Source organism: Salarias fasciatus (assembly GCF_902148845.1).
Source record: "Salarias fasciatus chromosome 7 unlocalized genomic scaffold, fSalaFa1.1 super_scaffold_4, whole genome shotgun sequence".
NCBI classification, from domain to species: domain Eukaryota; kingdom Metazoa; phylum Chordata; class Actinopteri; order Blenniiformes; family Blenniidae; genus Salarias; species Salarias fasciatus.
Genome location: NW_021941229.1, coordinates 26,289,396 through 26,316,910, shown reverse-complemented (window position 1 = coordinate 26,316,910; position 27,515 = coordinate 26,289,396). Strand labels below are relative to the sequence as shown.

Genomic DNA, 27,515 nt, shown 5'->3' with positions numbered 1-27,515 from the left:
ACAGAGTAAATCACAAACAGGAAACACTACATTAATCAGAATTATTCAACTGTGAGACAAGACAATAATAGCATTTCTAAATTCACTGACAGACAGAACATCTATTGACATAGATATAGATCTATGCTAACAGATCTTTCTTCCATTTGAAGGCTGCCTTTGAGTGAGCTCAGCGCTTATAGCTGTAACTCCGTCAGTCACATGACACACTGCATCAATACAGTTCTTTCTTTCTGGAAACAGACTTCACGTTCAGCTGGACTCCAGAGGGGACAAACCAAGCTGAAAGTGGTGAAACGCGCCTCATATTATTGTCAGTAATGGTAACGGCAGTGTAAGTCGGGGAAAAATAGTTACATCATTTATTTCTAAAACCAGAAACGCAGTTTATTTTAACACAGTGAATCCCATCGCTGACAACACACAACAATCAACAACACAGATTTCTCTCCATCCAGTGAAACACTGCAAATGAGAGAACACACACACACACACACACACACACACACACACACCGAGGCTCAGCCTGGGATCTTCAGTGAGGTAATGACTGTCTTTGGATGATTCTGTCCGTTTGAACATGTTATTTTCTAATTTAACGTTTCTTCATCGCTGAACTGAAATGAATGCTTTTACAATAAAATGTGTTCGCCGTCTCTGTCTGGTTTCAGCAGCTCTCCCATGAACGACGCTCCTCAGTTTGATTTATTCAGTCTCCATCAGACTTACTGACCATTTGGCGGGAATCGATTTCTTTTACTGTTGTTTACTTTATTCCTGATTTCGGAGGAATAATAATATTATCCCTGTACAGTGATATATAATCTATTGTCACTCTGCTCATTTATTACAGTCAGGACCCAGAACTCTCATATCGAACACATGAAAACCATGAAAACCACATGAAGAGCTCCACAAAGGAAAAGCAGGTCAAGCCGTCGGACTGGACAGCGGTCGCAATATTTGAATTATTTTAGTGTCGTAGTCGGGATCACCTAAACTGAGACCCGAGTCAGGACCAGGACAAGAGCACCCCGAGACTGTGACAAGTCTTTAAGGGGCTAAGATCGAGTCAGGTCCCAGACCAGAACATCCCGAGACTGAGTCAAGACCCAGACCAGAAAATCCCAAGACCAACCCTTCAGGGGGCCAAGACCAATTCAATACCATGACTAAAATATCCCAAGACCAAGACTTTAAGGGGACAAGACCAAGTAAGGACCAATAATTTAAGGGGCTTAAACAGAGTGAAGACCAAGACCAGAACATCCTAAGGCCAAGTCAAGACCAAGACTTTCAGGGACCATGTTCAAGTCAAGACCAACACTTTAAAATGAGCCAACACCGAGTGAAGATCAGGACCAGAACATCCCACGTCCAAGACAAGGACAGATTTTAAGATGCTGAGACCAAGTCAAGACCAAGACCGTGTTCAAGAACAACACTATCCATTTTACAACAAATTATTGTTTCCACGGACATGTGGGGCGCGAGGGGGTCGGGTTCTTGGCATTTTGTTTGGTGTTTTGCAGTCGATGTCGTGTCGCGTAGGCGGAGCCCAGATGTCCGAGCCTGTGTTTGCGTCCCTGAACGCGGCGCCGCTTCCCAGCCGCTGACGTCACGCGGCGGGTCCCGGAGCAGGGCGGAGAGACGGAGCCTCCGGAGGAGCGTGTAACGGGACGGGACGGATGTAACGGAGCACCTCCACCTGCGCCCCCACCTCCGCCGCCGCCGCCGCGTCCGCCCGGCCGGTACCGACACCCCGTCCGCCCGCCCGCACCACACACGTAAGCTGCCGCCGCGGCTGTCCGCCCCCTCAGCGGGGCAGGAGCGGCGCTGTGTCGGGGGACACGCTGCAGTCAGAGGCTAACGTGGAGCTACTGCTAGCATAGCAGGGGGAGATGCCCCGACATTTACCCCCCGGGGGGCAGACTTCACCTGAAACACTGTCCTCATCACTCAGCGGCGGCTGAGGAGAGCGTGTCTCCGCGGTGAGGCTATCCAGCATCCCCCCCGGGAGAGGCGGGAGAGCCCAGCCCGTGGCAGACACCGCGGGCCGGGCTCCTCTCTCCCCTCCCGGGTCCCTGGAGGAGTTTACACCCGTGTTTCAGGCTCACGAGGAGCAGGTTGGAGGCAGGAATCGAACCAGCGCCCCGGTTTGAGTGGCCGCCTCTGGCGGGGCGTGAGGTGTGCTTGTTGTTTTGGTCTGGCTGCACCGGGCGGGCGGGGCGGAGCGCCGAGGCGCAGCACACAGGTGTTTCTCCTCCCAGCCTGCGGTGTTTCCGATGGATCCACAGAAAACACACTTTATTGTCCCCTGAGTGTGTTTTTAATCCGGACCCTGAGACCTTTTATCGCCTCCGCCGGGTCTAACGTGTTTGTGTTTGTTCTGCGGTCTTTGCGGTTTTGCATCACTTCAGTGTGATTTTACTTTATTTTTTTACTGTGATTCTGCATTATTTTGTTCTTTTTGCATCACATTTTGCTCTTTTTGAATCACTTCAGGTTAATTTTTCATCAGTTGCTGCTCATCTTGAGTCAGTTACTGATCATTTTCCAGACCTTTTCTCATTACTTGTGGCTCTCCTGCGTCGCTGGTGTTTCTCTGCTGTGGTTGATTCTTCTTCATGTCTTTCTGTCAACGTTCAGTCTTTATGGAATCATTTCTCATCAGCAGTGAACTGAGACGGAGCTGATACGTTTGTCTCTGCAGACGCTTCGGGACTGATGGAGACGTCGGGGAGGCTTTAGTCCTCCTCCCCCCTGAACCCCCCCTCCCCCCGGCCTCGGTCCAGTCATGGATAAACCGGCGGCCGTGGGCGCGCCGGCCGGCCCGGGGAAGACCAGCGGGCTGAAACCGCCCACGAAGATCGCGCGTCCGTCGGGGACGGCGTCCAGGACGTCGCCGCCGTCTGGTGAGACCCCTGCTGACCTCTGACCTCTCTTTCAGAAGAACATTTGAGGGCTGTTCTTGTAGTTGGACTGTCTCTTTCTGCCTCCGCCAGGCGGCGCCGCCTCCCCGACTCAGGACGGTCAGGCGGACTTCCAGGTGGGGGAGCGGGTCTGGGTCAACGGCAACAAGCCGGGCGCCGTGCGCTTCGTGGGCGGCACGCAGTTCGCCCCGGGGCAGTGGGCGGGCATCGAGCTGGACGAGCCCATCGGGAAGAACGACGGCTCCGTGGCCGGCGTGCGCTACTTCCAGTGCTGCGACGGGCGTGGCATCTTCACCCGGCCGTCCAAACTGTCCCGGGCGCCGCTGCCGGACAGGGAGGCCAACGGGGCGCAGGCCGGGCCGCCGGGAGCGCCCGGGGTACCGGGAGCAGCCGGACCACCTGCCGCCGGCGATGCCGCGCCGCCCGCCAACGCCGCGCCGCCCGCCAACGCCACGCCGCCCACCAACGCCACGCCGGCCGCCAACGCCACGCCGGCCGCCAATGCCGCGCCGCCCGCCAACGCCACGCCGCCCACCAACGCCACACCGCCCGCCAACGCCACGCCGGCCGCAAACACCGCTACAGGTAACAAACAGGAAGTTCATAAACACAGCAAGTTTTCACTGAAGCTGAGATTCAGACCATAGAAGAAGAGAAATAGATGGAAACAGACGTACGGAAGGAAAAATAAAAAAAAAAATCAACAGAGAAAGTACAGGAAAGATCAAAAAATTAAAAAATGAGGGAAACAGAAAATAAAGAAATAAATTAGGAAAAGAGAAAATGAAAAACAGACAAGAAAAGGTGAAAAATGAAAAACAGGTAATGAAGAATAAATTGGGGAAAGAAAGAGAAAATACAGATAAAAAGATTGAAAAGGGTAAAAAAAGATTAAGAAAAACAGACAAAAGAATCCAAAAAAGGGGAAAAATAGAAAATAAAGAAAACACTGGCAAATGAAAGAGAGAAAATACAGGAAAAAAAGAACAAAGAATTGAAAAAAATTAAAACAAAGTAAAACAGAAAAATGGAAAAGAAAATAAAGAAAAAAGGTAAAAGACTAAAGAGAAAAGTTGTGATAATGAATTAAAGGAAAAAAGTTAAAACCAAAAAATAAAGGTAAAAAAAAAAACAGAAATGGGAAAGAAAAATAAGTGATAGAAAAATGTAAAAAAAAATCACTGCTGCTCATCCCACAAATGCCTCCTCCTTTCATAAAAGGAACTAAGATGAAGATAATCAGTATTATCATTAGTTTCTATGGTAAAGCAGATTGATGTTTGATTTTCCTACGTTTTAGCTGAGCAGTGAATGCATCGTGGACTGTTGTGAACAGTGTGATGAAAGTGACTGAAGAGTTGGACGTGAAGTAGAATATCTGACTTCTCTTTTTAAGTTCCACGTGTTTCCAGCCTGAAGTGACGTGTTTTTCCTCCATTGTATCTTTATTTTGCGCCGTCGTGGTTTTTTTTTTTTTTCAGCTCCGGCGTCCAGCGTCCGGGCGAGCGGCGTCCTGAACCGGATGGTGACGTCCAGCGAGTCCATCTCCAACCTGTCAGACCCGGACTCCGCCAAGAAGAACCGGCGGGAGCTGCGGCTGGGAGACCGCGTGCTGGTGAGACGCCGTGACGCCCGGCGCCGTCTCGCCGTGACGCCATGACGCCCGGCGCCATCTTGCCGTGACGCCATGACGCCCGGCGCCGTCTCGCCGTGACGGCGCCGGGCGTCCAATTTAAAACCCGTGTGTGCAGGTGGGAGGGAGCAAGGCGGGAGTGGTGCGCTTCCTGGGAGAGACAGACTTCGCCAAGGGGGAGTGGTGCGGCGTGGAGCTGGACGAGCCTCTGGGGAAGAACGACGGCGCCGTGGCGGGGACCAGGTGACGGTCCAGACTGGACCCGAGGCCCCGCGGCGTTTCAGCGGACTGAGCTCTGTCTCCTCCTCAGGTACTTCCAGTGCATGCCCCGCTACGGCCTCTTCGCTCCGGTCCACAAGGTGACCCGGATCGGGTTCCCCTGCACCACGCCCACCAAGGCCAAGAGCTCCCGGAGGAGGTCCACGCTCAAGAGGAGCCCCAGCGCCTCCTCCATCAGCTCCCTCAGCTCCACCGCCTCCTCCATCAGCGGCAGGCCCAGCAGGGCCGGACTGGTGAGGCCTGGAGGGGGCCGCCAACCGCTAAATGCTAACTGCTAATGGAACACGAATGCTAACTCCAAACAGCTAACAAAACATGACCGCTTACAGCTAACTACTGACAAAACACACAAAATGCTAACAGTTCACAAAACAGTACTGCTAACAGCTAAATGCTAACAGCTAATGAAACACAACCGCTAACTGCTAACAGCTAACAAAACAGTACAGCTAACAAAACAGTACTGCTAACAGCTAAATGCTAACAGCTAATGAAACACGACCGCTAACTGCTAACAAAACATGACTGCTAATAGCTAAATGCTAACAGCTAATGAAAAACGACTGCTAACAGCTAACAAAATGCGACTGCTAGCAGCTAAATGCTAACAGTTAAAGAAACAAGACCGCTAACAGGTAACAAAACATTGCTAATGAATGCTAATTTTGAACAGCTAACTGCTAACGAAATACAACTGCTAACAAAACACGACTGCTAAATACTAACAGCTAACAACACATGACCTCTAACTGCTAAAGAAATATGGCCGCTAACTGATAATTTGTAACTGCTAACAGCTAACTTCTAACGAAACACATCTGCTAAGGGAACATTTTGCTAACGGCTAACCCCGCCGAGCCAGACCTGAACAAACCGCGGCGCCGGCGCCGTCTGTGGTTGTGTCCAGCTGACGGAGACCTCCGCCCGCTACGCCCGGAAGATCTCGGGCACCACGGCGCTGCAGGAGGCGCTGAAGGAGAAGCAGCAGCACATCGAGCAGCTGCTGGCCGAGCGCGACCTGGAGCGCTGCGAGGTCGCCAAGGCCACCAGCCAGGCGGGGGAGGTGCAGCAGGAGCTGGCTCAGCTCCGCAAAGGCCGGGACCAGGTCTGCTCCTCGTCCTCCGGGTTCTGCCCCGCTGCGCCCGCTGCCCGGCCTGACGGAGGCGCCGCTGTCTGTCTTCCAGTACGCAGAGGAGATGGAGGCCAAGCTGGACCAGCTGCGCTCGCTGGTGGAGGCGGCCGACCGAGACAAGGTGGAGCTGCTCAACCAGCTGGAGGAGGAGAAGAGGCGAGTGTTCCCGCTACGTCACCTCCTCCCTCTGCTGCTCAGTGTGACTGACGTAGCTGCTGTGTCTCACAGGAGGGTGGAGGACCTGCAGTTCCGGGTGGAGGAGGCCTGCATCACCAGAGGAGACCTGGAGGTAAGCCTTCACCTGAATCCATCACCCGCCGCTTCACAGGAGGAATTCTGGGAAAGATGGAGGAGCATCAGGGCGTAATCAGGGTGGGGTTAGGGTGGAGTCTCGTCTGCTGCATGTCTTTACTGTCTGCTCGCTGGTTTCTAGCTGGTTCAGCTTCGCTGAGTCATCAGACTTCATTCTGTTGATCGTCTTTGTTGTCGTCTCTTCATCCACCCGTCAGCTTCTTGTTTCACGTCTTCATCTTCCTCACGGCGGAGCTTTGATCTCGTTCAGCTTCCAGATGAAGAGAGATGAAAGACACGATGGAGAAATAACTCTGAGCCGACTGCTCCTCTTCCTCCTCCTCTTCCTCCTCATCCTCATCCTCCTCTTCCTCCTCATCCTCTCGGGCTGAAGCATGTCAGTGTTGCAATGTTGTTTCTTCTCTTCTTCCTCTCTCTCTCTCTCTCTTTCTTTCTCTCCCTCTCTCTCTCTCTCTCTCCACTAACAGACGCAGACCAGACTGGAACATGCCCACATTAAGGAGCTGGAGCAGAGTCTCCTCTTTGAAAAGACCAAAGCTGAAAAGCTCCAGAGGGATTTAGAGGACACCAGGGTAAAGTTCATGCTCCAGAGTTCATCTTCCACCGTCACAGAGCGCTGAGAGTCACACACAGCTGCAGTCCACAGCTGTGAGCACATCTGGAAGGTAGAGGAGGAAGATGCTCTATGATCACATGTTAGGAGGAAGATGCTCTATGATCACATGTTAGGAGGAAGATGCTCTACGTTTTCTCTCTCACTGCCTTCATCAGTCGGACTGCTCGACAGACTGATGAATCTGCTTCTTGTCATTAATCTCTGTCTGTCGACGAGCAGCAGCTCTGGTCTCGGCTCCACAGCTGCAGATTAATCCTGACGAAGGTTTAGCGGCTAACATCAGGCTAAGTCGTCACGGTGGAGAGACAGCAGCTCTGCAGCTCAGCTGTTTCCCTCCCATCGTCAGTGATGAGAAACACTGAAAGATGATTATCTGAGTGTTTTTAAAGCGTGTGAAGCTGCAGGACAGTTCAGCTCTGTCCTGGATCCCGGCCCTGCTGAGCCTCCTGCGCCCCCCCCCCCCCCCCCCCCACCCCCCCCCCCCCCACCCCCCCCCCCCCCCCCACACCCCCTGCAGGTGGCCACGGTGTCGGAGCGCTCCCGCATCATGGAGCTGGAGCGGGAGGTGTCCGACCTGCTGCTGCGCCTGCGGGCGTCGCAGCAGAAGGAGGACGCCGTGTCGCTGTCGCAGCAGCAGATCAGCAGCCTGAAGGCCCAGGCGCAGGCCCAGGAGAAGAAGGTGCGCGTGTGTGTGTGTGTGTGTGTGTGTGTGTATTTAAAGCACTGGGAACAGGAGTGTGTGTGTGATGTGAGTTTACAGCCACACAGACGTACATCCTGGTTATGTGAGCTTTACTGTGGTCATCCATCATTTATGGCCGTGCTCAGATGTGCATGTATACGATCTGTGTGTGTGTGTGTGTGTGTGTGTGTGTGTGTGTGAGACAGATCAGCGAGCTGAGCGTCGACCTGGAGAGCAAACAGAAGGAGCTTCAGTCGGCGCTGCAGGAGCGAAGCTGTGTGGAGCAGCAGCTGAGCAGCCTGGTAGGAAACCACTGGAAACACAAGAAGAAGAAGAAGAAGAGCGAATCTGGACACGAGCGGCAGCCACAGCAGTCAGGGGAGGAAGATGCTCTACAGCAGGGCTCTGCTACCTCTATGACCAAAAGATACTTCTGGAGCCAAAAACAACATTTAACCTTTAAAATGATTCGACTGCAGCTCAGGAAGTTTCAGATATAAAAACTAGAACTTATGACATATTTATGAAGTTAGAGTTCAAAACAGTAAACATTTTATTAAATTTAGCTTATTTTTTGTTCCTGATTTTAAGTTTTGTTCCTCTTATAAAGTATTTTTGTTGACAATTTTGAAATTTTAGTAGTTTTAACCATTTTACCTCCTTTTAAGCTGTTTTGCATGTTTTTTTTTCCAACCGTATTTATGTTCTTCTTTTAGAAATTCTAGACATTTCACGTTTTTTGAGCCGTTCCATTACTTTTGGCTGTTTTTTCTAATTTTTCTTGGACCTTTTTTTAAATCCCTTTTGAACCGAGACTGAAGAATAATTCTGAACAGTACCGTAGTGTGGAACTACAATAAAAATAAGTTCCGTGTCCATTTATGCTTTATATTGTGAAAGCTTCGTGGAGCCTCTGCTGAGGGACTGAAGAGCCACGTGTGGCTCCAGAGCCGCAGGTTGAACACCCCTGCTCTCTAATCTGGATGTTAGAGGAGGAAGATGCTCTGTAGGTGTTAATATACCGAGTTTTAATAACATATTCATCACTGTGGTCTGACCTAAGAGCATTTAAAGTGATTTAAAGTTAAGTCAGTGTCTAGTCTGGTCCAGTCAGCAGGTCCAGGTCCAGGTCCAGGTCCAGGTCCAGGTCCAGGTCCAGGTCCAGGTCCAGGTCCAGGTCCAGGTTCAGGTCCAGGTCCAGGTCCAGGTTCAGGAACGTTGTTTCAGCAGCAGTGAGCCTCTGAGGTGACGCCGGCGTGTCTCGTTCCAGAGGGAGACGCTGGAGACGGCGGAGGAGGACCGGAGGACGACGGAGAGGAGCGCCAGAGGTAAACGGCGGCCGCCCGGCGAGCCGCCTCGGCTTCCTGGTTCCGGCTGACGGCCGCCTCTCGTCCCCGCAGATCTGGAGCAGAGCGTGGAGCGATGGAGGAAAGACCTGGAGGCCCTGACGGAGGAGAGCCGGAGCAAAGAGAAGGATCTGAGAGCCCAGCTCGCTCAGGTGAGGCGGGATTCTCCCCGCAGGGACTGTAGAAGAAGCTCATCGCCGTGGAAACAGCCAGTCCAGCTGTGAGGCAGGTGTTCAGGCTGCTGATCTGATTCCCGACGGGAGGATTTCTCCAGCTGCTGCCGCTTTGAAAACCTGGCGACTCCTCAGGCTGTGGTTAAAACATGACTAACACACTAACAGGTTAAAACATGACTGACACACCACTAACAGGTTAAAACATGAGTAACACACTCAGTGCGGATAGAAACTGATGCGTCGTGAACCGTTCCTCACTCATTGATCCATTTCAGCTGTTCTACACGTCGTCACATCAAAACCTGCAGTTAAATCCAGAGTTCTCCTTGTTCCGCTGCTCCTCGGTCCAGACCGGAGAACACACATGTTAAGAGAGGTGAAACATCACAGAAACATCTGGACCCACTCAGCTCGAACACCACTCGTCCTTTTTTTTCTCTTATTTCCATCCTGGATTATTGATGACCTCTGGTTCCTCGGGGTCTGTTAGCGGAGCGCTGTTTCTGGCTCGGGTCGTTACTTCTGTGCAGTTTGAACATTCGATCCTGCAGAAAATGTACCGGGACCAGGAGAATGTGGACCGGGACCAGGAGGATCTGGACTGGGAGTCATGACGCTCAAGAGTTTAAAAAAAAAAAAATCACTTTTAATCAGCGCTGTTTAAGTTATCTTTAATCAATAAAATGAAGTTAATGTCCCGACGCAGCGAGGCTTGACGAGGAAACGGCTTCCTCCAAACTCCAGCCCGACGCTGAGCTATTTTTAGACCGTATGTTTAGTTTTCTTGAGTGGAAACGTCTCATTATGCAACCGTCGGCACGAGACACAGCATGAAGCTCACTGGCGTCGTTCTGCTTTCAGGCGGCGGAGAAGTGTGAGCGGACGGCGCTGTCCCTGCAGCAGCTGACCGATGAGAGGACGGTCCTGGAGACGCAGGTGAGAGCGCGTTGGACAGAATCCCCTTCCTGCCGTCGGGCCGGTGGAATCCGGCTCGGGCCGCCGCTCACACGAGAGCAGCTGGAAAGTGTGCGCACGTGCACGTGCGCCGCGCCTCGGCCGAGCATCTGCCGCCCGCGGCGGCTCCGCGGCGCGTCAGGGTTCCCATGACGACACGTGACACGGCGAGTCCCGCGCGTCGCATCGCATCACACGCATGGAAAGACTGCAGCTCACACTGCGTCCCACCCAGACCCGCAGAGAGGACAGGGTCCAGCAGAGACCCGCCGAGAGGACAGGGTCCAGCAGAGACCTGCCGAGAGGACAGGGTCCAGCAGAGACCCGCCGAGAGGACAGGGTCCAGCAGAGACCTGCCGAGAGGACAGGGTCCAGCAGAGACCTGCCGAGAGGACAGGGTCCAGCAGAGACCCGCCGAGAGGACAGGGTCCAGCAGAGACCCGCCGAGAGGACAGGGTCCAGCAGAGACCCGCCGAGAGGACAGGGTCCAGCAGGGTCCAGCAGTGAACGCTCCGGAACCTGGAGGGGAGAGGAGGAAGATGCTCTATAATCTGATGCTAGAGGAGGAAGATGCTCTATAATCTGATGTCAGAGGAGGAAGATGCTCTATAATCTGATGCTAGAGGAGGAAGATGCTCTATAATCTGGTGCTAGAGGAGGAAGATGCTCTATAATCTGGTGCTAGAGGAGGAAGATGCTCTATAATCTGATGCTAGAGGAGGAAGATGCTCTATAATCTGATGCTAGAGGAGGAAGATGCTCTATAATCTGATGTCAGAGGAGGAAGATGCTCTATAATCTGATGCTAGAGGAGGAAGATGCTCTATAATCTGATGCTAGAGGAGGAAGATGCTCTATAATCTGGTGCTAGAGGAGGAAGATGCTCTATAATCTGATGCTAGAGGAGGAAGATGCTCTATAATCTGATGCTAGAGGAGGAAGATGCTCTATAATCTGATGTCAGAGGAGGAAGATGCTCTATAATCTGATGCTAGAGGAGGAAGATGCTCTATAATCTGATGCTAGAGGAGGAAGATGCTCTATAATCTGGTGCTAGAGGAGGAAGATGCTCTATAATCTGATGTCAGAGGAGGAAGATGCTCTATAATCTGATGTCAGAGGAGGAAGATGCTCTATAATCTGATGTCAGAGGAGAAAGATGCTCTATAATCTGACGTCAGAGGAGGAAGATGCTCTATAATCTGATGCTAGAGGAGGAAGATGCTCTATAATCTGACGTCAGAGGAGGAAGATGCTCTATAATCTGATGCTAGAGGAGGAAGATGCTCTATAATCTGATGTCAGAGGAGGAAGATGCTCTATAATCTGATGTCAGAGGAGAAAGATGCTCTATAATCTGATGCTAGAGGAGGAAGATGCTCTATAATCTGATGCTAGAGGAGGACGATGCTCTATAATCTGGTGCTAGAGGAGGAAGATGCTCTATAATCTGATGTCAGAGGAGGAAGATGCTCTATAATCTGATGTTAGAGGAGGAAGATGCTCCATAATCTGGAGGCTCGAGCATGTGGATGAATGACAGAAGGAAAAGCTGCTCTCAGGGAAGTGGCTGCTTCCTGCTTCGGCCACAAGGTGGAGCTGTGGTTCTCCGTCCTCATACTTTTCCTTACGGGAAGAAGTGATTCAGCCTGTTCGAACGAAGCAACAGTCCGAATTTTCACAATTCAGGAGAAAATCTTTGAGAATAAATAATCTCATCACTTTAGGAAAATACACAGAATCTTCCGAATCAGGAAATAGATTTGAGAATCGAGTCAAGATTTTGGAAAATTTAGAGAAAAATAAACTAAAAATGTTCTGAGAATGAAGTGAAATTATAGAAAATATTGTGTGAATTGTTCAAGCTTTTTGTAGCTTCATGTTAAATTCTGAAAATCAGAATCTGTACAATAATCATCAGTCTGGAATTATTGATTTGACCGTCACAATGTCAAGAGCAATGCTGCAATGTTAGAAATATAAAAGGGAAAATATTTTGACTAAAATGTTTAAAGTGAATGTTTGAACTAAAAATGTTTGGAGCAATTGATATTTATTCTGAATATTTAACAAATATGAACGTCTGTACCAAATTTTATTCGTATTTTTTAAATAAATATAAATGTTGTTGTATTTATAGACAACTTTGTCACAATAAAATAAAAATGTTTCATTTATTTTCAGGAAAGCCACAATTTCCAGAGCAGTAAACCTTTAAGGATTAATGTAAAACTGAGTTTAATGTAAATGTTGTTTTGATAATTAATTGAATTTTAAATTGTCCTCTCAAAATAATTTTAAACATTTAAATTAAAAATTTGAAGGAAAATATCCTAATATCTGCAATTAAATGCTAATTTAAAAATGTATATTTGATGGGAGGATTGGGAGAAATAAATTTCAATGAAATTATTTGAAAAAGGAAAAAAACCTTCAAAAAAGACAAATTGAATTTTTTACAAAAATGAGAAGATTTTGAGGAATAAAGACATTTTTTGAAATGAAACCTAAATTTAGAAAATAATATGAATATTTATTTTCAGAGGAATGAACAGAATTCAGAATTTTTGACAATGTATGAGAGCTGTTGATGAGGCGGTTGTTTGATGAGGCGGTTCGCCTTCAGCCCAACCAGCTGTCTCATCAGCTCGGCTGTAAAAATACAATCCCACCGACTCAAGTCTGTTCAAGCTGTTTCTCTGGCTGAGCATCAGTGTCATCCTTCGGGGTGTGTGCGTGTGCGTGTGTGTGTGGTCACTGCGAGCTGACGGTCTGGTCCAGGTGTAGCTGAACGTGACGGTGTGTTTACTGACATGCAGCCTTGTTACCGTGCATGAATGAGGGGAGGGGGAGGGGGAGGAGCAGGGGGCGGAGCTTCTTCCTCGGCTTACATAACGTCAGTGCTGGGCTGCTGGCAGTCAGTCAGTCAGCGAGGAGGGAGGGAGCAGCTCCGGCTCCTCTGTCGCGGCGTGCACGGCGGCAGCAGCAGCAGCAGCAGCGTGCACGGCGGCAGCAGCAGCGTGCACGGCGGCGGCTCAGCTGATGCTCTATTGACGTCCGGCTGCCGTCGGTGTGTGTAGGCAGAGAAGCAGACATGGACCTGGCTGCTCTGCATCAGGGTTACTCCAGCATCTACTCTCCTCACTACCAGGTACGACGCTGGACACACACACACACACACACACACACACACACACACACACAGAGCACTCCAGCACTCTGCTCCATTCTTGTCTGCTCGCTGTCGCTGGTTAAATGTGTTAAGAGCGGTCGTCTCTCAATCGGGAGGCTGTTAGTTCGATTCCCGTCTCCTCCTGTCTGCACGTCGAAGTGTCCTTGGGCAAGACACTGAACCCTGAATTGCCCCCAGTGGGTGGATTGAGCGTCTTGCATGGCAGCCGCCCCCACAGGGCAGCGCTTTGGGACCCCTGCAGGGTGAAAAGTGCTCTCTCAGTGTGTTCCATTCACCATCTAAACGTGTTCCTGTTGAGGGTTGTAGTGACGGTGTAACGTCCCTCCAGTCGGGGCAGCTGCCGCTGCAGGTCGTTAAAATCCATGTTCGGTGGATGTAATCCGTGGTCGTTGCCGTGGCGGATCCGAAAACCCGCCGCCAGGCAACTGTCTGAAACAGCGGCTGGGGGTGATCTGTGGTAACGGCCACAAACTGCCACGGCGAGTTGCAACAAGTGCCACAGTGAGGTGGCGAGTTGCCGGAGGTGCCACGGCGAGTTTCCACGGCCACAATTTGCTCTTATCCTGCTGTATATTTTGGACGACAGTGAAACAACTTTTCCATTTTAAAATGTTTGTCACGCCGCGCCGTGCAGTGCTCTGGCGCCCCCCGGTGGCGGCGACGCGCCTCACACTGTGATCCCGCTGCGTTAGAGCCGAGCGCCAACCTCCGCTCATGGAACATGAAGATAATGTGGAAGCGCAAAACAGCTGTAATTCCAGGGAAATTCCAGCAGGGGGCGATGATGCTGGTTTCAAAAAGAACCCGGTCTCATTGGAACCCATTAAAAAATGCTGATTTTCAGAGTGAAAATAACCACATAAAGCGCCCGGTGTCAGAACATGTTCTGGTCTCTGTCTCTAGTTTCTACGACCGAGTCGTCTTCTCTGATTTTCACATAAATCACCTGCTGATTTTATATTACGAGTTAAAGTTTTGCATAAATCGCCCTATCACAGCGCCTCCTCTGTCCCCGTGATGCGGTCATGTGACGGGCTGGACCAATCACATTTACATCCGGTTTCAAATGTTCGATATGGAGACGTCCTGCTGGACTCGCTGAAGTCTGCAGAACGGGATTTGGGAACGCTGTGGGGGACGTCACGAAAGCTCCATCCACTGTATTTACCTTCTACGGTTAGAGCTCCTGTGTGTGTGTGTGTGTGTGTGTGTGTGTGTGTGTGTGTGTGTGTGTGTGTGTGTGTGTGTGTTCCTCTTCACTGAGGGGTTTTCAGCGGAGTGATTTCGATTAATCGGGATCATTGATCCTGATTCTCCATCAGAACTTTCCATCTTTGGATTTTATCGCATTTGTTGTTTTTGAGAATTTGTCTTTTTTCGTGACTTGTTTTCAAGGGTTTTTTCTGAGCCCCTTGACTTTATTTTCATTTAATTTTTGGAATCTTTTTACCTTTTTTTTGCAGCTTTTTCCCTTCAAACTTGCTGTTAACAGGCTTTTTATTTTCTTTTTGAAGTAGCGTCTTGTGAACTCAGGGTTCCTCACCGCGGTTCCTCTGTGACGCCGCCGCTGCCGAATGAGACAAAGTGCTGTAACGTTCCTCCTGTTCTCTCTGTTCTCTCTGTTCTCTGCAGCTGGAGGCTCTGAAACAGCAGAACTCCAAGTTCCAGGAGGAGCTGAGTCTGTCCAAAGAACGCAGCAGCTCGGAGAACCAGAGAATCGGAGAACTCTGCAAGGAAATGTGAGTCAGGTTCTACCTCCACAGTAACCCCATACAGCTAGAACACTGACTACACCTTTATCTACAACATGAGCTCCACCATCGTGGAGCAGGCAGTGTGGCGTTCAGGGACCGTCTATAAATTCCTCTACACTGAAACAGTGAAGGCAGATTCCAGAATAAAATGTGGTCCAGTCACTGGTTTTGGCCTCCTGCTCGCCAGAATAAAACACTCTGAGTTTGGATGGATTTTTGTGAGAAGTAGAATTAAATCATTTCACTCGTATTTACTCATGAAACTGTCCAAACATCGAGGCGAAGGTGACCTGAAATGTTCGTACGGTAACATCTATAGCACCACGACACAGGGAGAACTCTTTAAAGCTTGAAGTTAAAGGTTAAGATTGCTCTGTTTTAACGCTCTGACCCACTCCAGATGAAACTGGGCCTCATGTGGAACCTGAACTAGAACCCGTACTGCTGATCTGGAACATTCTGTAAATGTTCGCCCTGGTTTATGACAGAGTCTGCAGCTGTGTGCCTGTTGCCATGGAGACCAGCTGCACTCAGCAGCCATGACAGTACATCAGCAGTTTTTCATCCAGTTTGCATGGTTGAAGAAATGTCGTTTCTCGAGAACTGAGAAGCGGAATTGAAATGTTTTTTCACAGTGAGCGTCAGAAGCCTTTCATGGATTCATCCTGAAAATGTCCTGTCTGTAGGATCATCCATTCAGCCACGGCGAGTTTTAAAACGTGTGAACTTTTGGATTCAGGCGAGAAAATCTCTCTCCAAAATGCATTGGAGAACGTTCTGCACTCTCCTCAAACAAATGCATCTGGAGGGAAAACCGTTTGAGATAGAGAGAGAATGAAAGCATTGTGAGAATCACAAGGAAAACACCTCCGTTTAGAGGTGTAATTTGTGAAGATTGAGTCATAAATGTGGTCAGGGGGACGAGGCACGGCGCGGAGAGTAATCTTTGCGCCTTGCCATAGGCAGGCACTAAGAATAGGAGCTGATTTTAGTATATTTATCAGCAGCACCTCACCAGACTGTCTTCCAGATGACGTCCATACTGCTGTTTAGTCTATTTACAGAATATTTCTTTGAGTTACACTAAAATACGACGTATTCTGTCTTGAATCGCTGCTCTCAGAGAATCTTGCGTGCAGACGTGGCTCGACTCTCGTCTTTCCAGCTGTGCAGTTAGGAGCCTCCAGAGAGACGCTCCCGCTTGTGAGGAGGCTTTAAATTGTTGTGTAAAGCCCATAATTGGCCTGAGTGTGCCATGATGTGATTATGGATGTGTTGACAATCCCCCGTGTTCTTATTAAACACAGTAACAGTTCACTGTTTGCACGTTGACATGGTTTGTACACTGAATCTGCTGGCAGGCTGCCGCCATGAGGTGAGGGTGAAATAACGAGCGTTTGGGTTAAAATCAGCCTATTTTTAACCTCCCGAGACTCTGCAGATCTGTTTTTCCTTCGTTAAAGCGGCCGTCACAGTGTAACATGTACCGTGACTGTCTGTTTACACGGCAACGCTGCTGTTTGAGTTTTCATTTACTCTGGAAAAACGGAGGAATCCGTACAGAAAGAAAACAGGGATGTGGTTGAAATTTGACGTGTAAACACGATCACGAGGAAGTGCAGCAACGCTTTGGGATCATTCAGTGAACGGAAACGTTGACCGATCAGTTAGGACTTGAGGGTCATCTATTTGACAAGAACTGGAGGTGGATTAATCAAACGCCCCCCCAGCTAAACCTGACTACCCAAACTAACAGAACATGTCTGATTAAAAATGAAAGTGCTTCATGTTGAATTACAGCACATTAAGATCTTTTAAACCTTGTGACCTTTTGAAGCTTGTTTTCGAAAAGTGAAAGAAGGTTTACTTTAAAAAATTGTGGATGGAAAGTTTCGGTTTATTTTAATTAGGTAGACTCTCGTTAGTCTTTGTTCTTGATTGAGGCCAAGCGGTGAATCATCTTGACTCTCGTTGGTCTCTGTTCCTGGTTAAAACTGACTCTTCTTCTGCTCCATGTACCTCTAGAAAAGCTGCGAACACTCGAACTTCTCACTTAGTTTCGTTTCTCTGATCAAATCTAATGTGATATCAGCTCTTCAGCGCCTCCCTGTGAATTTCTCATCTCCTCATGAACTCGCCTCCCCGCTGCTCTTTATTCATTTCCATACATTATTAACTCCGGTCTGCCAAAAAGCCCCTGAATTATTCTGTAATCTGCTCCGGTTACACAACGCCTTCCACCCTGTCTGCCTTCATTTCTGTCAAACACACTTTATCACAGTTTCTGCAGGAAAACCGATGATAGATTTAAAGTTTTGAGAAACTTTTCCAGAGAACTTATTTATAGAGCAGGAGCCCAGTGGAGGCGGTTCTATTTTTACCTGCTCTATAAATGACGATTAATCAAACTGCGCATCCTGAACAGGATTGTTATATTTAATGTGGTCCGACTGAATTCTTTCAGATCAGAGTTTTCAACTTTACAGGAACACTGAATGAAGAGTTCTGATCACATGAATGTCGTTCCATTCAGACGGGGCAGCAGTCCCATGATGGCAGTGCCAGTGGAGAAATCATTAAAAACACCCCAAAAAGGTTAAAACTGCTCTTATTGGTGCAACTTTTCCAACCATTAGGAAATGTACAGCAGCTATAAAAAACTACATTTTCTAAAAATTGCTTGGGACAACGGCAGGAAAAGCAAAAAAAAAGGAAATGAATGCAGAAATGGCACTTTTGGTTATGATGAACGTGACACTTGAGAATGTAGTGAAAACACATCCTGACACTGAAAGTGGACCTTCAGTCCAGACTGAAGACTAAAAACCCAGTTTATCACTTCATCGGCATGTTTACATGGACCACCATCGGCTTGTAGGCGGAGCGGATTGTAAATGCGTCATGTGAACGCCCGAGTGGATCCGCTTCACTCGGAGCGGATCGTATTTCGAAGCCGATTGTACGAGGTGGTCTACACCGATCGACAATCCGCTCCGTGTCTCATATAAACGCTTCCTGACAGCGGAGCGGATTAAACGGGGGATTATTTGTTCTGCGCATGCGTTCCCTCGTACGTTGTGACGTGTGACGTGACAGGAAACAGGAAGCAGGACAGTCAAAAACAAGCAGAAGAAAAACACTTTTTTAAATAAAAACCCAGAGAGAAGAAACACTGGAGAGGAGAGATGGAAGCAAATCGCACAATAGCGCGTTCAAAGAGCTCCATAGCAGAATACGAGCGATCGCCGGCTGGTGTTATGGATTAGCTGGTTCCCGTGTTAACTAGTAACGGCGGAGGTCTGTGTGAACACATACTGATAACAGCAGATGTTAAAGTAAGACTCACAAAAGACTTTAAACGTACACACTCACTGTAACTGTCGATAACCAACATTTGCCAGAACCACTGCAAGTTTCAGTCTATTGGTCACAAGTTAACACGGGCACCAGTTAATTTGAAACATCGGCATGCGGAGCAGAGCTCACACCGAGACGTGGCGCTGGGCGGCGGTGCTCCAGCCGGGGGAGCAGCCGCTCCTTCAGCAGCGTATCATGGAGATGTTGGGACGTTATTTGAGCAGAGATCAGCAGATAAAACTCTCTGCTGGGCGCTGAGGACGGCTGCTGCAGAGAGGACGACCTGGACGGTCCTCATGAGACTCTGTGCTCATTTCACAGGACGCTGTAGAATCCGCTTCACCGGGGTCCTTATAAACGAGGATTCATCGTGGATCACTTTGCATGCCGTGCATGTACACACACGCGTTTAATACCATTGTTTACAATCGGATTGAAACAACACCATGTAGACTGGGCCAATAAGGCCCAATGAAATACTGAGAAAGGTTTTAATGCTGCATGTAAACAGAGATCGGACTGGACTGAGGTCTGAGCCCACAGCTGAGCAGAGGGCACTCAGTCTGTCCGTCGTGTAGCGTCCATTCCGTCCAGTCTGTCCTCGTGTCCGTCGTATAGTGTCTAGTCTGTCCTCCTGTCTGTCCTCGTGTAGCGTCCAGCAGTGTCCAGTCTGTCCTCTGTCCTGTAAAGACGTGTAGTTCAGCTGGAGCTGACGGCTCCGTTCACAGAGCGTGAAAACATGTTTATAGTGCAGCTCCGGCCTGATGCGGAGCTATTTATAGACCGTGTGTGTGTGTGTGTGTGTGTGTGTGTGTGTGTGTGTGTGTGTGTGTGATGGCATGTGTTGTGGTTTGGAGTGTTTACGTCACGGCTCTCCACCACGCCTCCAGCTGAGTCATTAGAGAGCTGAGCTGTAGCGTCACCGCTCCAGATGGATGCTGCTTATCAGGAGGCTTCCTCCTGGAGGAAGAGGAGGAGGAGGAGGGGGGAGGGAGGGAGGAAGAGGAGGGAGGGGGGGTGAGAGGAAGAGCAGGACGATGTGAGATGTCAACAAACACCATCAGTAACAGTGGAACAGTGTCGTCCTCGTGCAGAAGCTGTGTGAATAATTTAAATAACAAAGCTGGTCGTGTTGAAATGCCCCCCCCCCCCCTCCTCCCCCTCCTCCTCCTCCCCCCCCCCCCCCCCCTCCTCTTCCTCCCCCTCCCCACCCCACACAATGTGGTCCTCCATCCTTCCTCATGCTGATGTTATGTAACCGCTCCTCTCCTCCTGGGACCGCCTGGCTCCGCCTCACATCAGTGTGTGTGTGTGTGTGTGTGTGTGTGTGTGTGTGTGTGTGTGTGTGTTCAGAAACACAGTGGCTTTGTAACGTCCCCACAGCTTGTGTGTTTTGCAGATGGAGGTTGGAATCACTTGTAAAATAACTTCCGAGGCGACGTTAGCGGAGTCCCTCCAGGTCGTAAAGTTTGTTCCTGCATCACCAGAAAACCAGTGACTGACGTTTCCTCCAATCAGAAGCCAGGAAGTAAAAATCTGAGTCATTAAGTCGTCACCGTTACATTATTCAGTATCTTATGAAGCAGCTGTGTCCACGCCACGTCTCCGTAATGCAACCGACATAAGTGGGAGTGTGTGTGTATGTGTGTGTGCATGCTTGTGTACCTTTGATGAAGGTTTGGCTTTGCTTTAATTTTATTATATCCTGATTTTTATTTTTAATACTGTTAAGCACTTTGTGGGGTTTTTTTTTAATATGAATTGAAGTCTAGAAATAAAGTTTGATTTGATTTGATCTGCAATACTTGGAAAGGGGCTAATGCTAATTAGCGTCCAGATCATAGAGCGTCTTCCTCCTGGAGCATGTCTCGCCTCTGTAGCGTCACTTTGGCTCCGTATCTCATTACATTACAGCCCAGTCCAGAACTGGAGCTCTGACGTTAGCATGCTAACCCGTTAGCTCTGCCCCGTTGTGCTGATTGAAAGTTAAAAACACCACAGTGTTGCCACTCAGTGCCGCCTCCTCACACACACACACACACACACACACACACACACACACACACACCGCTGGGATCTTCACACACCACCTTCGAACAGTTCAGCTCTGACTGGGCGTTTCCTCGAATCCAGGACAGGGGCTGTCGGCAGGGTGAAGCTGTCAGATCTCCTGTGTGTGTGTGTGTGTGTGTGTGTGTGTGTGTGTGTGTGTGTGTGTGTGTGTGTTCTCGTATTTCTATCCTTGTCGGGGCCAAATGTCCCCACAAGGATAGCAAAACGTGAAACGACGTGCCTTGTGGGGACCTTTTTCCGGTCCTAAGTAGGAGAAACAGTGTTTTCTTGACCATGTTGTTGTTACTGAAAAAAGTAAAAGTGCAAAAACATTTCTTTAGGGTTAGGCTTTGTTGTGGTGTGGGTTAGGGTTAGGGTAAGGGTCAGGGTTAGGGGCTAGACATGAATGGGAGTCAATGGACGGTCCCCACAAGGATAGAAATACGAGACTGAGCGTGTGTGTGTGTGTGTGTGTTTGCGCATCAGTTGATGTTAACAGATGCGAACATCTGGTTGGACCAGCTGTTGGCGCGCGGCGGCGGCGGCGCTGGCGGCGACCTGATTCTTTTTCTGCCTTTTCTTGTGTGTTCTGATGGGCAGAGAGGAGCTGAAGCTGGCCTCCCAGAAGCCCCAGCACCTGGACCAGGTACAGGAGCAGAACACAAAACGAAATACAGATTAAAAACTACGTCGCACGCAGGAGTGAAATCCTCCACCACCTTAGTAATCCGTGTGTGTGTGTGTGTGTGTGTGTGTGTGTGTGTGTCTCAGATCAGTGAGGATCGCAGCAGCAGCCTCCAGTCAGACATGAAGACCAGGTGAGGATCTGAACTCCTTTCACTCGTGTCCACTCAGAGCAGAATGAATTCAGCCAAACGAAGCCGCTTGGCTTCCAGCCGATGGTGAAACCCTCGAGTCGTTTCATCTGAATTTGAGACGGTTTGTGGTTTAAAAGCACATCTGCCAGTAATGGAAGAAAGACTGTTTTAGACTGGAACGAGCTGCTCGGTCACGTCGTTAAAACGTTATGATTCAGTCACGATTTACATTAAACTTTATTTTTTAATGATTTTATTCCCTTTACTTTATTGAAACGTTCTTATTCCTTTTGTTTTAATGTATTTCTCTTCTTTTCTTGCCAATTGGTGTGTTTCTCAGTGTGGTACGGGACATCTTTAGACAGAATGAAAGTGACTCCAAACCGTCCACTGTGCCCAGATTTAACTGACAACTGGAAAAAAAACTGCAGAAAATCTTTAATTTCCAGGTTTTTTTCATGTCACCTGGCATTAGCTGTAGTTATTACAGTTTAAAGGTTGAAATTATAGCTGGTTAATGTCAACAACGCTGAATGAGTTCATGATTTGCGGAACACCTGAGAAGTTTGTAAAGTCTCACTTTGAAACATCTTATTTGTTTTGTTCTAAAAGTTGACATTAAAACAAGTTTTATCCTGAAACAAATTTCATTTTTTAAATACAAGCCATGTTAAAAGACATTTAGGACAATAACCTGCAGCTCTACAGCCACTTAGCCCCGCCCACAAACCCTCTGATTGGTCAGAATGAAGCCAATCAGGAGCAGTGGACTGAAAAACCAACATGTGATAAAATGTTGATGCTAAAGATTTCAGTTCATGTAAAGGTTCGGCGTTGGGCTACATTAAACCCCGGGTGGCAGCAGTGAGTGTGTGAGGAGAGGTGCCCTGAGCTCTGCGCCCCCTGGTGGTACGGAGTGGTATTACACCCCGGAACATCTCCGTCTCCTCTGCAGAGAGAACGTCTCCCATCAGGACGCAGACAGACCCCTGATCTCGGACAAAGACCGGGAGCTGGAGACTCTGAGGAACGAGGTACTCGCTCCGTCCCCGCCCCCCGGGAGGCTCCGCCCCCTTTCCCCGGCTCACCCGCCGTCTGTGTCGCCGCAGATCGCCGTGCTGCGAGGAGAGAACGCCGTGGCCAAGACGCTGCAGTCGGCCGTGGAGACGCTGGAGAGGGACAAGGCTCAGCTGCAGGGCCGCGTCCACAGCCTGGAGCAAAGGCTCATGGGAGCTCCGGACAGGGAGGCGCCGCCGTCAGGTGAGGAGGCCTTTCTGAGTCCTGGAGTCCAGGAGGAAAGACCCCGTTCTGATCCCGGTCCCGTCTGTGCAGGAGAGTCGGCGCTGGAGCAGCTGAGGGAGGAGAAGGAGTTCGCCGAGGGACAGGTGAGACCGGAACAGACCGGAACAGACCGGGACCCCAGGCTTACACTGCCGGTCCTGGTTCCAGTCTACATTCTGCTGGTCCTGGTCTCAGTCCAGATTCTCCTAGTCCTGATGTTCCATCATACTCACCACATCGGTTTCAGTTTCTCTGCGGTCTCCATGTGAACGCAGAACTTCTGGAACGATACGATTTCCCTGGAATCGGCCTGGCGTTGCCATGGCGTCGGCCTGGTGTCGCCGTGGCGTCGGCCTGGCGTCGCCATGGCGTCGGACTGATGCATTCGCGTTGTTTTCCTCCATCAGATCAACTTCCTGAACAGTGTGATCGTGGACCTGCAGCGGAAGAACGAGGAGCTGAAGGTCAAACTGAAGAAGCTGGCGTTGGCCGAGTTCAACGGGAACGACGGCACCGACGGGTGAAAGAGCGCCGCGCGCCGCAGCCGGAACCCTGAACCAGGATGTGCCCCTGCTGGGACCTGGACCTGATCCACGTCTCCTTCTCCGCCCGCAGGTTCGACGACGGCGCTCTGAAGCGAGAGAAGAAGGCTCCGCCTCGACTCTTCTGCGACATCTGCGACTGCTTCGACCTGCACGACACCGAGGACTGCCCCACCCAGGCCCAGAGCCCCGACTCCGTCCCCCACAGCGCCTACCGCGGGAACCCGGCCGACCACCGGCCCTACTGCGACATCTGCGAGGCCTTCGGACACGAAACCGAGTCCTGCAACGACGACCAGACCTTCTGAGGACCCGCTCAGACCCCAGAGACCCCGACCCCCACCCCCGGAGACCCCCACCACCCCCAGAGACCCCGAGAGACCCCCATCACCCCAGAGACCCCCACCACCCCCAGAGACCCCTAGATACCCCAATCACCCCTGAGACCCAGCCAACCCCAGAGACCCCCACCACCCCCAGAGACCCCTAGAGACCCACATCACCCCAGAGACCCAGCCAACCTCAGAGACCCCCCCACTCCCAGAACCCCCCAGTCCACGTGCAGATTTTTCCATAACCTATTTTTATACTGTATTTATGCATATCACTAACCCCCCCCCCCACCCCACCCCCCCCCACACACACACACACACACACACACACACACACACACACACACACACACACACACACACAGAAACTCTTCTGACTTTATTTGCTTGTCCAAATAAGCTGCTTTGGTGCAATAATATATTCATGTCCCTTTCCTGATTTAACCTGGCGTTTACACTTTATGTTTCCTCGCAAACGAACGAGCATTTTGGCGACGGCGCTGAAGGGGAACTGAAGCACTGCTCCGCCCGACACTGCTCCGCCCCCTTAAGGCTCCACCCCCCACTGCTCTCTCCACCCTGCATTCCTCCACGACGCCGTGCGGCTCTGCTAGCGGCGTGTCGACTGCAGCCGGAGTGTCAGAGCCGCTGCTGAAAGGACGGAGACGCTTCATGTTTCTGACGTTTATCTGGAAAATCCAGGATCTTTCTACTTTGAATCAACTTTACTGCTAATTTGAGCTAAAGATCATGATCAGACTCACAGTCCGCTAAGCCAAAGCGCAAAACATTTTGCTTAAAATTTGTGCTATTTTTAACATAAAGTTCCTGAATGATTTGTAATTTGAAGCTCATCATCATAATTTTTACAACTTATTCAGATAGAAGTTTTGATGTTATAACTGGCTTCATTTGTTTAGGCCAAAAGTTAATTACTGCTGTGTTTCATCTCAGTTTAATTCCAGCATCGTTTTTGTCAAATGTCTTCATTTTATTATTTTAACGTGAATCTCCCCCGGTTTTCGCGGCCCTGATATTCTGAGGAATCAGTCTTTTGTGTTAATCTGCAGGAAATAATGTTGAAAAAGGATCAATTTTCAGTCTCGACCCTGGAAAATGTCATTTTGATGAGAATCTCTTTATAATGGTATTTAGTGGATAAAAAGAAGCCGAAACTCATCTTATTAGGAGTAGAGAGTTTCCCCCCATCAGCCTGTAATACCGCTTCGTACCAGCAGATGGTACGATGGACCAAAACAGAGCAGTGACTCACTGCTGCCCCCCGGAGTTGACGGGTGGAGTAACAGAACCTGGTCTGAGGACAGTTTCCAGGGTGGAGTCGGGTGGATCAGCTCGAACCTCACTGAGTCGCCGCCATAAGGCTCCAGTTGTGTCTTTTTAAAATTATTTATTACCACGTTTTCCTCTCCACTCGTAACTCTAACAGGGAATAAGCTAGCACTGATTTTACAGTCCGCACTGGAACCACCGCATTCTGTAGGAGAAGCCTCTGCTGTTAGCTGTTAGCCGTTAGCTTAGTTTGCACTCTCCACTTTAAAAGCATTTGAGACGCAGAGCTTTAGGAATCTGAAGGTATTTAGAAGTTATTTCCTGAAGTCGGACGTCTTCATACTGCCCGCTTTAAAGCTCCAGCGCCACGTTTTGGGAAACATGTTCGTTCGCTTTCAGGCTGAACTGTGATCACCTAATGGAATAACCTTTAAAAATCAGAGCTTGGATAGTCGCAGCTCCACAGATGACAATTTGCTCCGTCAAGAAATGAAGTAACTTCTTTGAAAAAAAGGATACACAATGGTTTTAAAGCTCTTTTGATGTCGTCAGCTAAATTTTCTAAAACGTTTTGCTGCCGCCGTTGGTTCTCCTTAAAGCGCAAACATCATTTAAGCCCAGTAGTAGAACCTACAGTGACTCGTTCATGTCATTTCTTAACTCATAAAAACTTATTTACAAATGTTTCCTGGAGTTAAAATAGTTTTTGGTTAATTGCAGTGTGTGAGCTGACCACTAGAGGGCAGCAGGTCCGGCACACTGTACATTTAGGCTGAGAAACTGAGTTTAAATAAACGTTTCAGATATAAATAAATAACAAAAAAAATGCCTTTAACTTATTCAGTGGATCCAGTAAAGCACAGTTCTAGCACAGTTATCTTCGCACAAAATATCAACAAGCTGTCGTTTACGTTGCTTGTCTTCAAGTTAAAGGACATCGATAATGAAAACAGCCTTCAGCTTTTAAACTTTTAACGTCTGAAATAATTCATTTTCAAATCACTTATTGGCTTTCAAAATGAAAGTTAGCCGAGAAAAATGCTATTTTTTTCTTTTCAATACACTGACTTGTGTTTACTTTGAGCCAGAAATCAAGTTAGCAAATTAGCTTTCAAACCTCAGGTTAGCATATTTCGACACAAAATGGATTTTTTTTTTTTTTTTTGTTAGCACTTTGAAGTTTCGATAAAATGAAAGAACAATGACCAATAATTCTTCATTTGAATTCTCTGTGTTTTTAGCTAGTTAGCCGTTGACAGCTAGCTTAGCGCAGCGAGTTCGTCCCAGCAGCAGGTTCTTTTAGCAACTCGAGGTTTGAAATAAAACCTTTATTTCAGAAGCCTGAAGGCGAACGGTCCTGCTTCCCGAAACGGGCTGTTTAAACGCCGCCTGTACAGAAACGCCGTCTCGTCCTGAAGCACAACCTTTGGATCATATTGAATCTTCCAGTGTAGCAGTGTTTGTAATACGTGACGCCGCGCCGGGTTTGTTCTGTAAAGAGGAACCTGGAGCGTTCTTCTGGTGAACGCCTTCTCAGTGCCATGGGTCAAAAAAACAGAAGAAGCTTTTATGTGGATGACACTTTATTTTTGTGCCCTGTTGATAAGACTGATGTATAACGAGGTTTCCACTGCGGGGGGTGGGTGGGGGGTGTTTGTACAGACTTTAAAACATTGTGTACTTTCTATAAGTGATTATTAGTGTCATGTTTTGTAAATGTAGCAGCTTCAGGAAGCGCCGTGTGACGGATGTGGACGTGGCTGTAACATCTCTGTTTTCTATGTTCTGTAAACTCCTGAACTGCCCAATACAGACACTGACGGAACCAGAGCCTGCTGTCGTCTTTATTCCCCCTTTAATTCTGAGTAAAAATTAAACCTGCTTCAAACAGAGCCTCAAGCTGAATGGAGATGATGAGAAGACAGGATGGATGGAAGCATCAAGAGGTGGATCGTTTTAAAACTGTACAGTCCAGTCTTGTCACTTAACAATTTTGTAGAAACAACAGTTTATAACCTGACTTCAAATTAATCCATTAGTTTTACAAATGGCTCATATGAAGGCTAAAACCCTCAAATTAAGTTTAATAAACTACAATAAATTTGCTTCAGCTCTGTCGTGATGCTGAGAGATCTGTGTTTAATAGCTCGCATGACTTCCAGCTTGAAGGACGGCATTCATGCGGTTCAACAGTGATTCATACAATTTAATGATGAATTCATCAGGAATGGCAAAGAAAGCAGTCTACATCCCTCCCAGAGTTCAAGATTGTTTGTATTCCTCTTTCATTCTGACCTGCTGATGATGCTCGTGTCAGGCGCCTGGCCAGCCGGTCCTGCAGCACCTTGGTCTTCTTCACCTTGATGTGGAGATGAAACTATGTGATGGAGCAACATCTGAGACCCTCTTGTTATGGTTGGGAATCGGATAATTCAACACGCTGTTCCTGTAGCTTGAAGGGTTTTGCTGTAAACACGTGAGTGACCCCGAACGGAACCTTTGTACGCGGCCTCAGCGGCGCGGCCGGACAGTTGACCTGCAGCACCACCAGCTGGCGGTACGGGATCAAGAAAGAAAACTTCAACAACCGATATTTACAGGTAAGACATCATGTAAAGGCACATCTACACGTTTAATGGCCATAAATATCCCACATTAGTAATTATTTAGAGGAGTTTAATGTGTCTCAGTGATGTTTTATCACTAATTACATCTGTTAGCATCGGCTAACTTCTTTAGCAGACGTGATAAACTCTGCTGAAGTTTTTCCACAAATATTTAAAAGGCTTTTACGCTTTTTATTATTCAAAAACATTTTGTTAAATTATGTAAT

General features: G+C 48.8%; 1 protein-coding gene across 3 annotated transcripts; it reads left to right on the top strand.

Annotated features, from left to right (window-relative positions):
• The first annotated feature begins 1,634 nt into the window (after positions 1-1,634).
• clip1b (CAP-GLY domain containing linker protein 1b) lies at positions 1,635-23,492 on the top strand. Of its 3 annotated transcripts, none has more exons than XM_030085103.1 (23): positions 1,635-1,751; positions 2,714-2,915; positions 3,006-3,518; positions 4,415-4,548; positions 4,685-4,809; positions 4,877-5,078; positions 5,753-5,950; positions 6,030-6,133; positions 6,206-6,266; positions 6,757-6,861; positions 7,423-7,584; positions 7,794-7,889; positions 8,858-8,915; positions 8,988-9,085; positions 9,971-10,045; positions 14,889-14,995; positions 21,020-21,065; positions 21,191-21,237; positions 22,193-22,271; positions 22,347-22,497; positions 22,570-22,622; positions 22,926-23,038; positions 23,134-23,492. In XM_030085103.1, exons 2-23 carry the CDS (start codon positions 2,798-2,800, stop codon positions 23,366-23,368), a joined length of 2,880 nt encoding a protein of 959 aa, XP_029940963.1. In that variant the 5' UTR covers positions 1,635-1,751; positions 2,714-2,797; the 3' UTR covers positions 23,369-23,492. The 3 variants fall into 3 exon arrangements, with proteins under 3 accessions (XP_029940963.1, XP_029940961.1, XP_029940964.1); XM_030085101.1 differs by having other exon boundaries at positions 1,637-1,787; XM_030085104.1 differs by lacking the exon at positions 6,757-6,861 and having other exon boundaries at positions 1,637-1,787.
• The last annotated feature ends 4,023 nt before the right edge of the window (positions 23,493-27,515 follow it).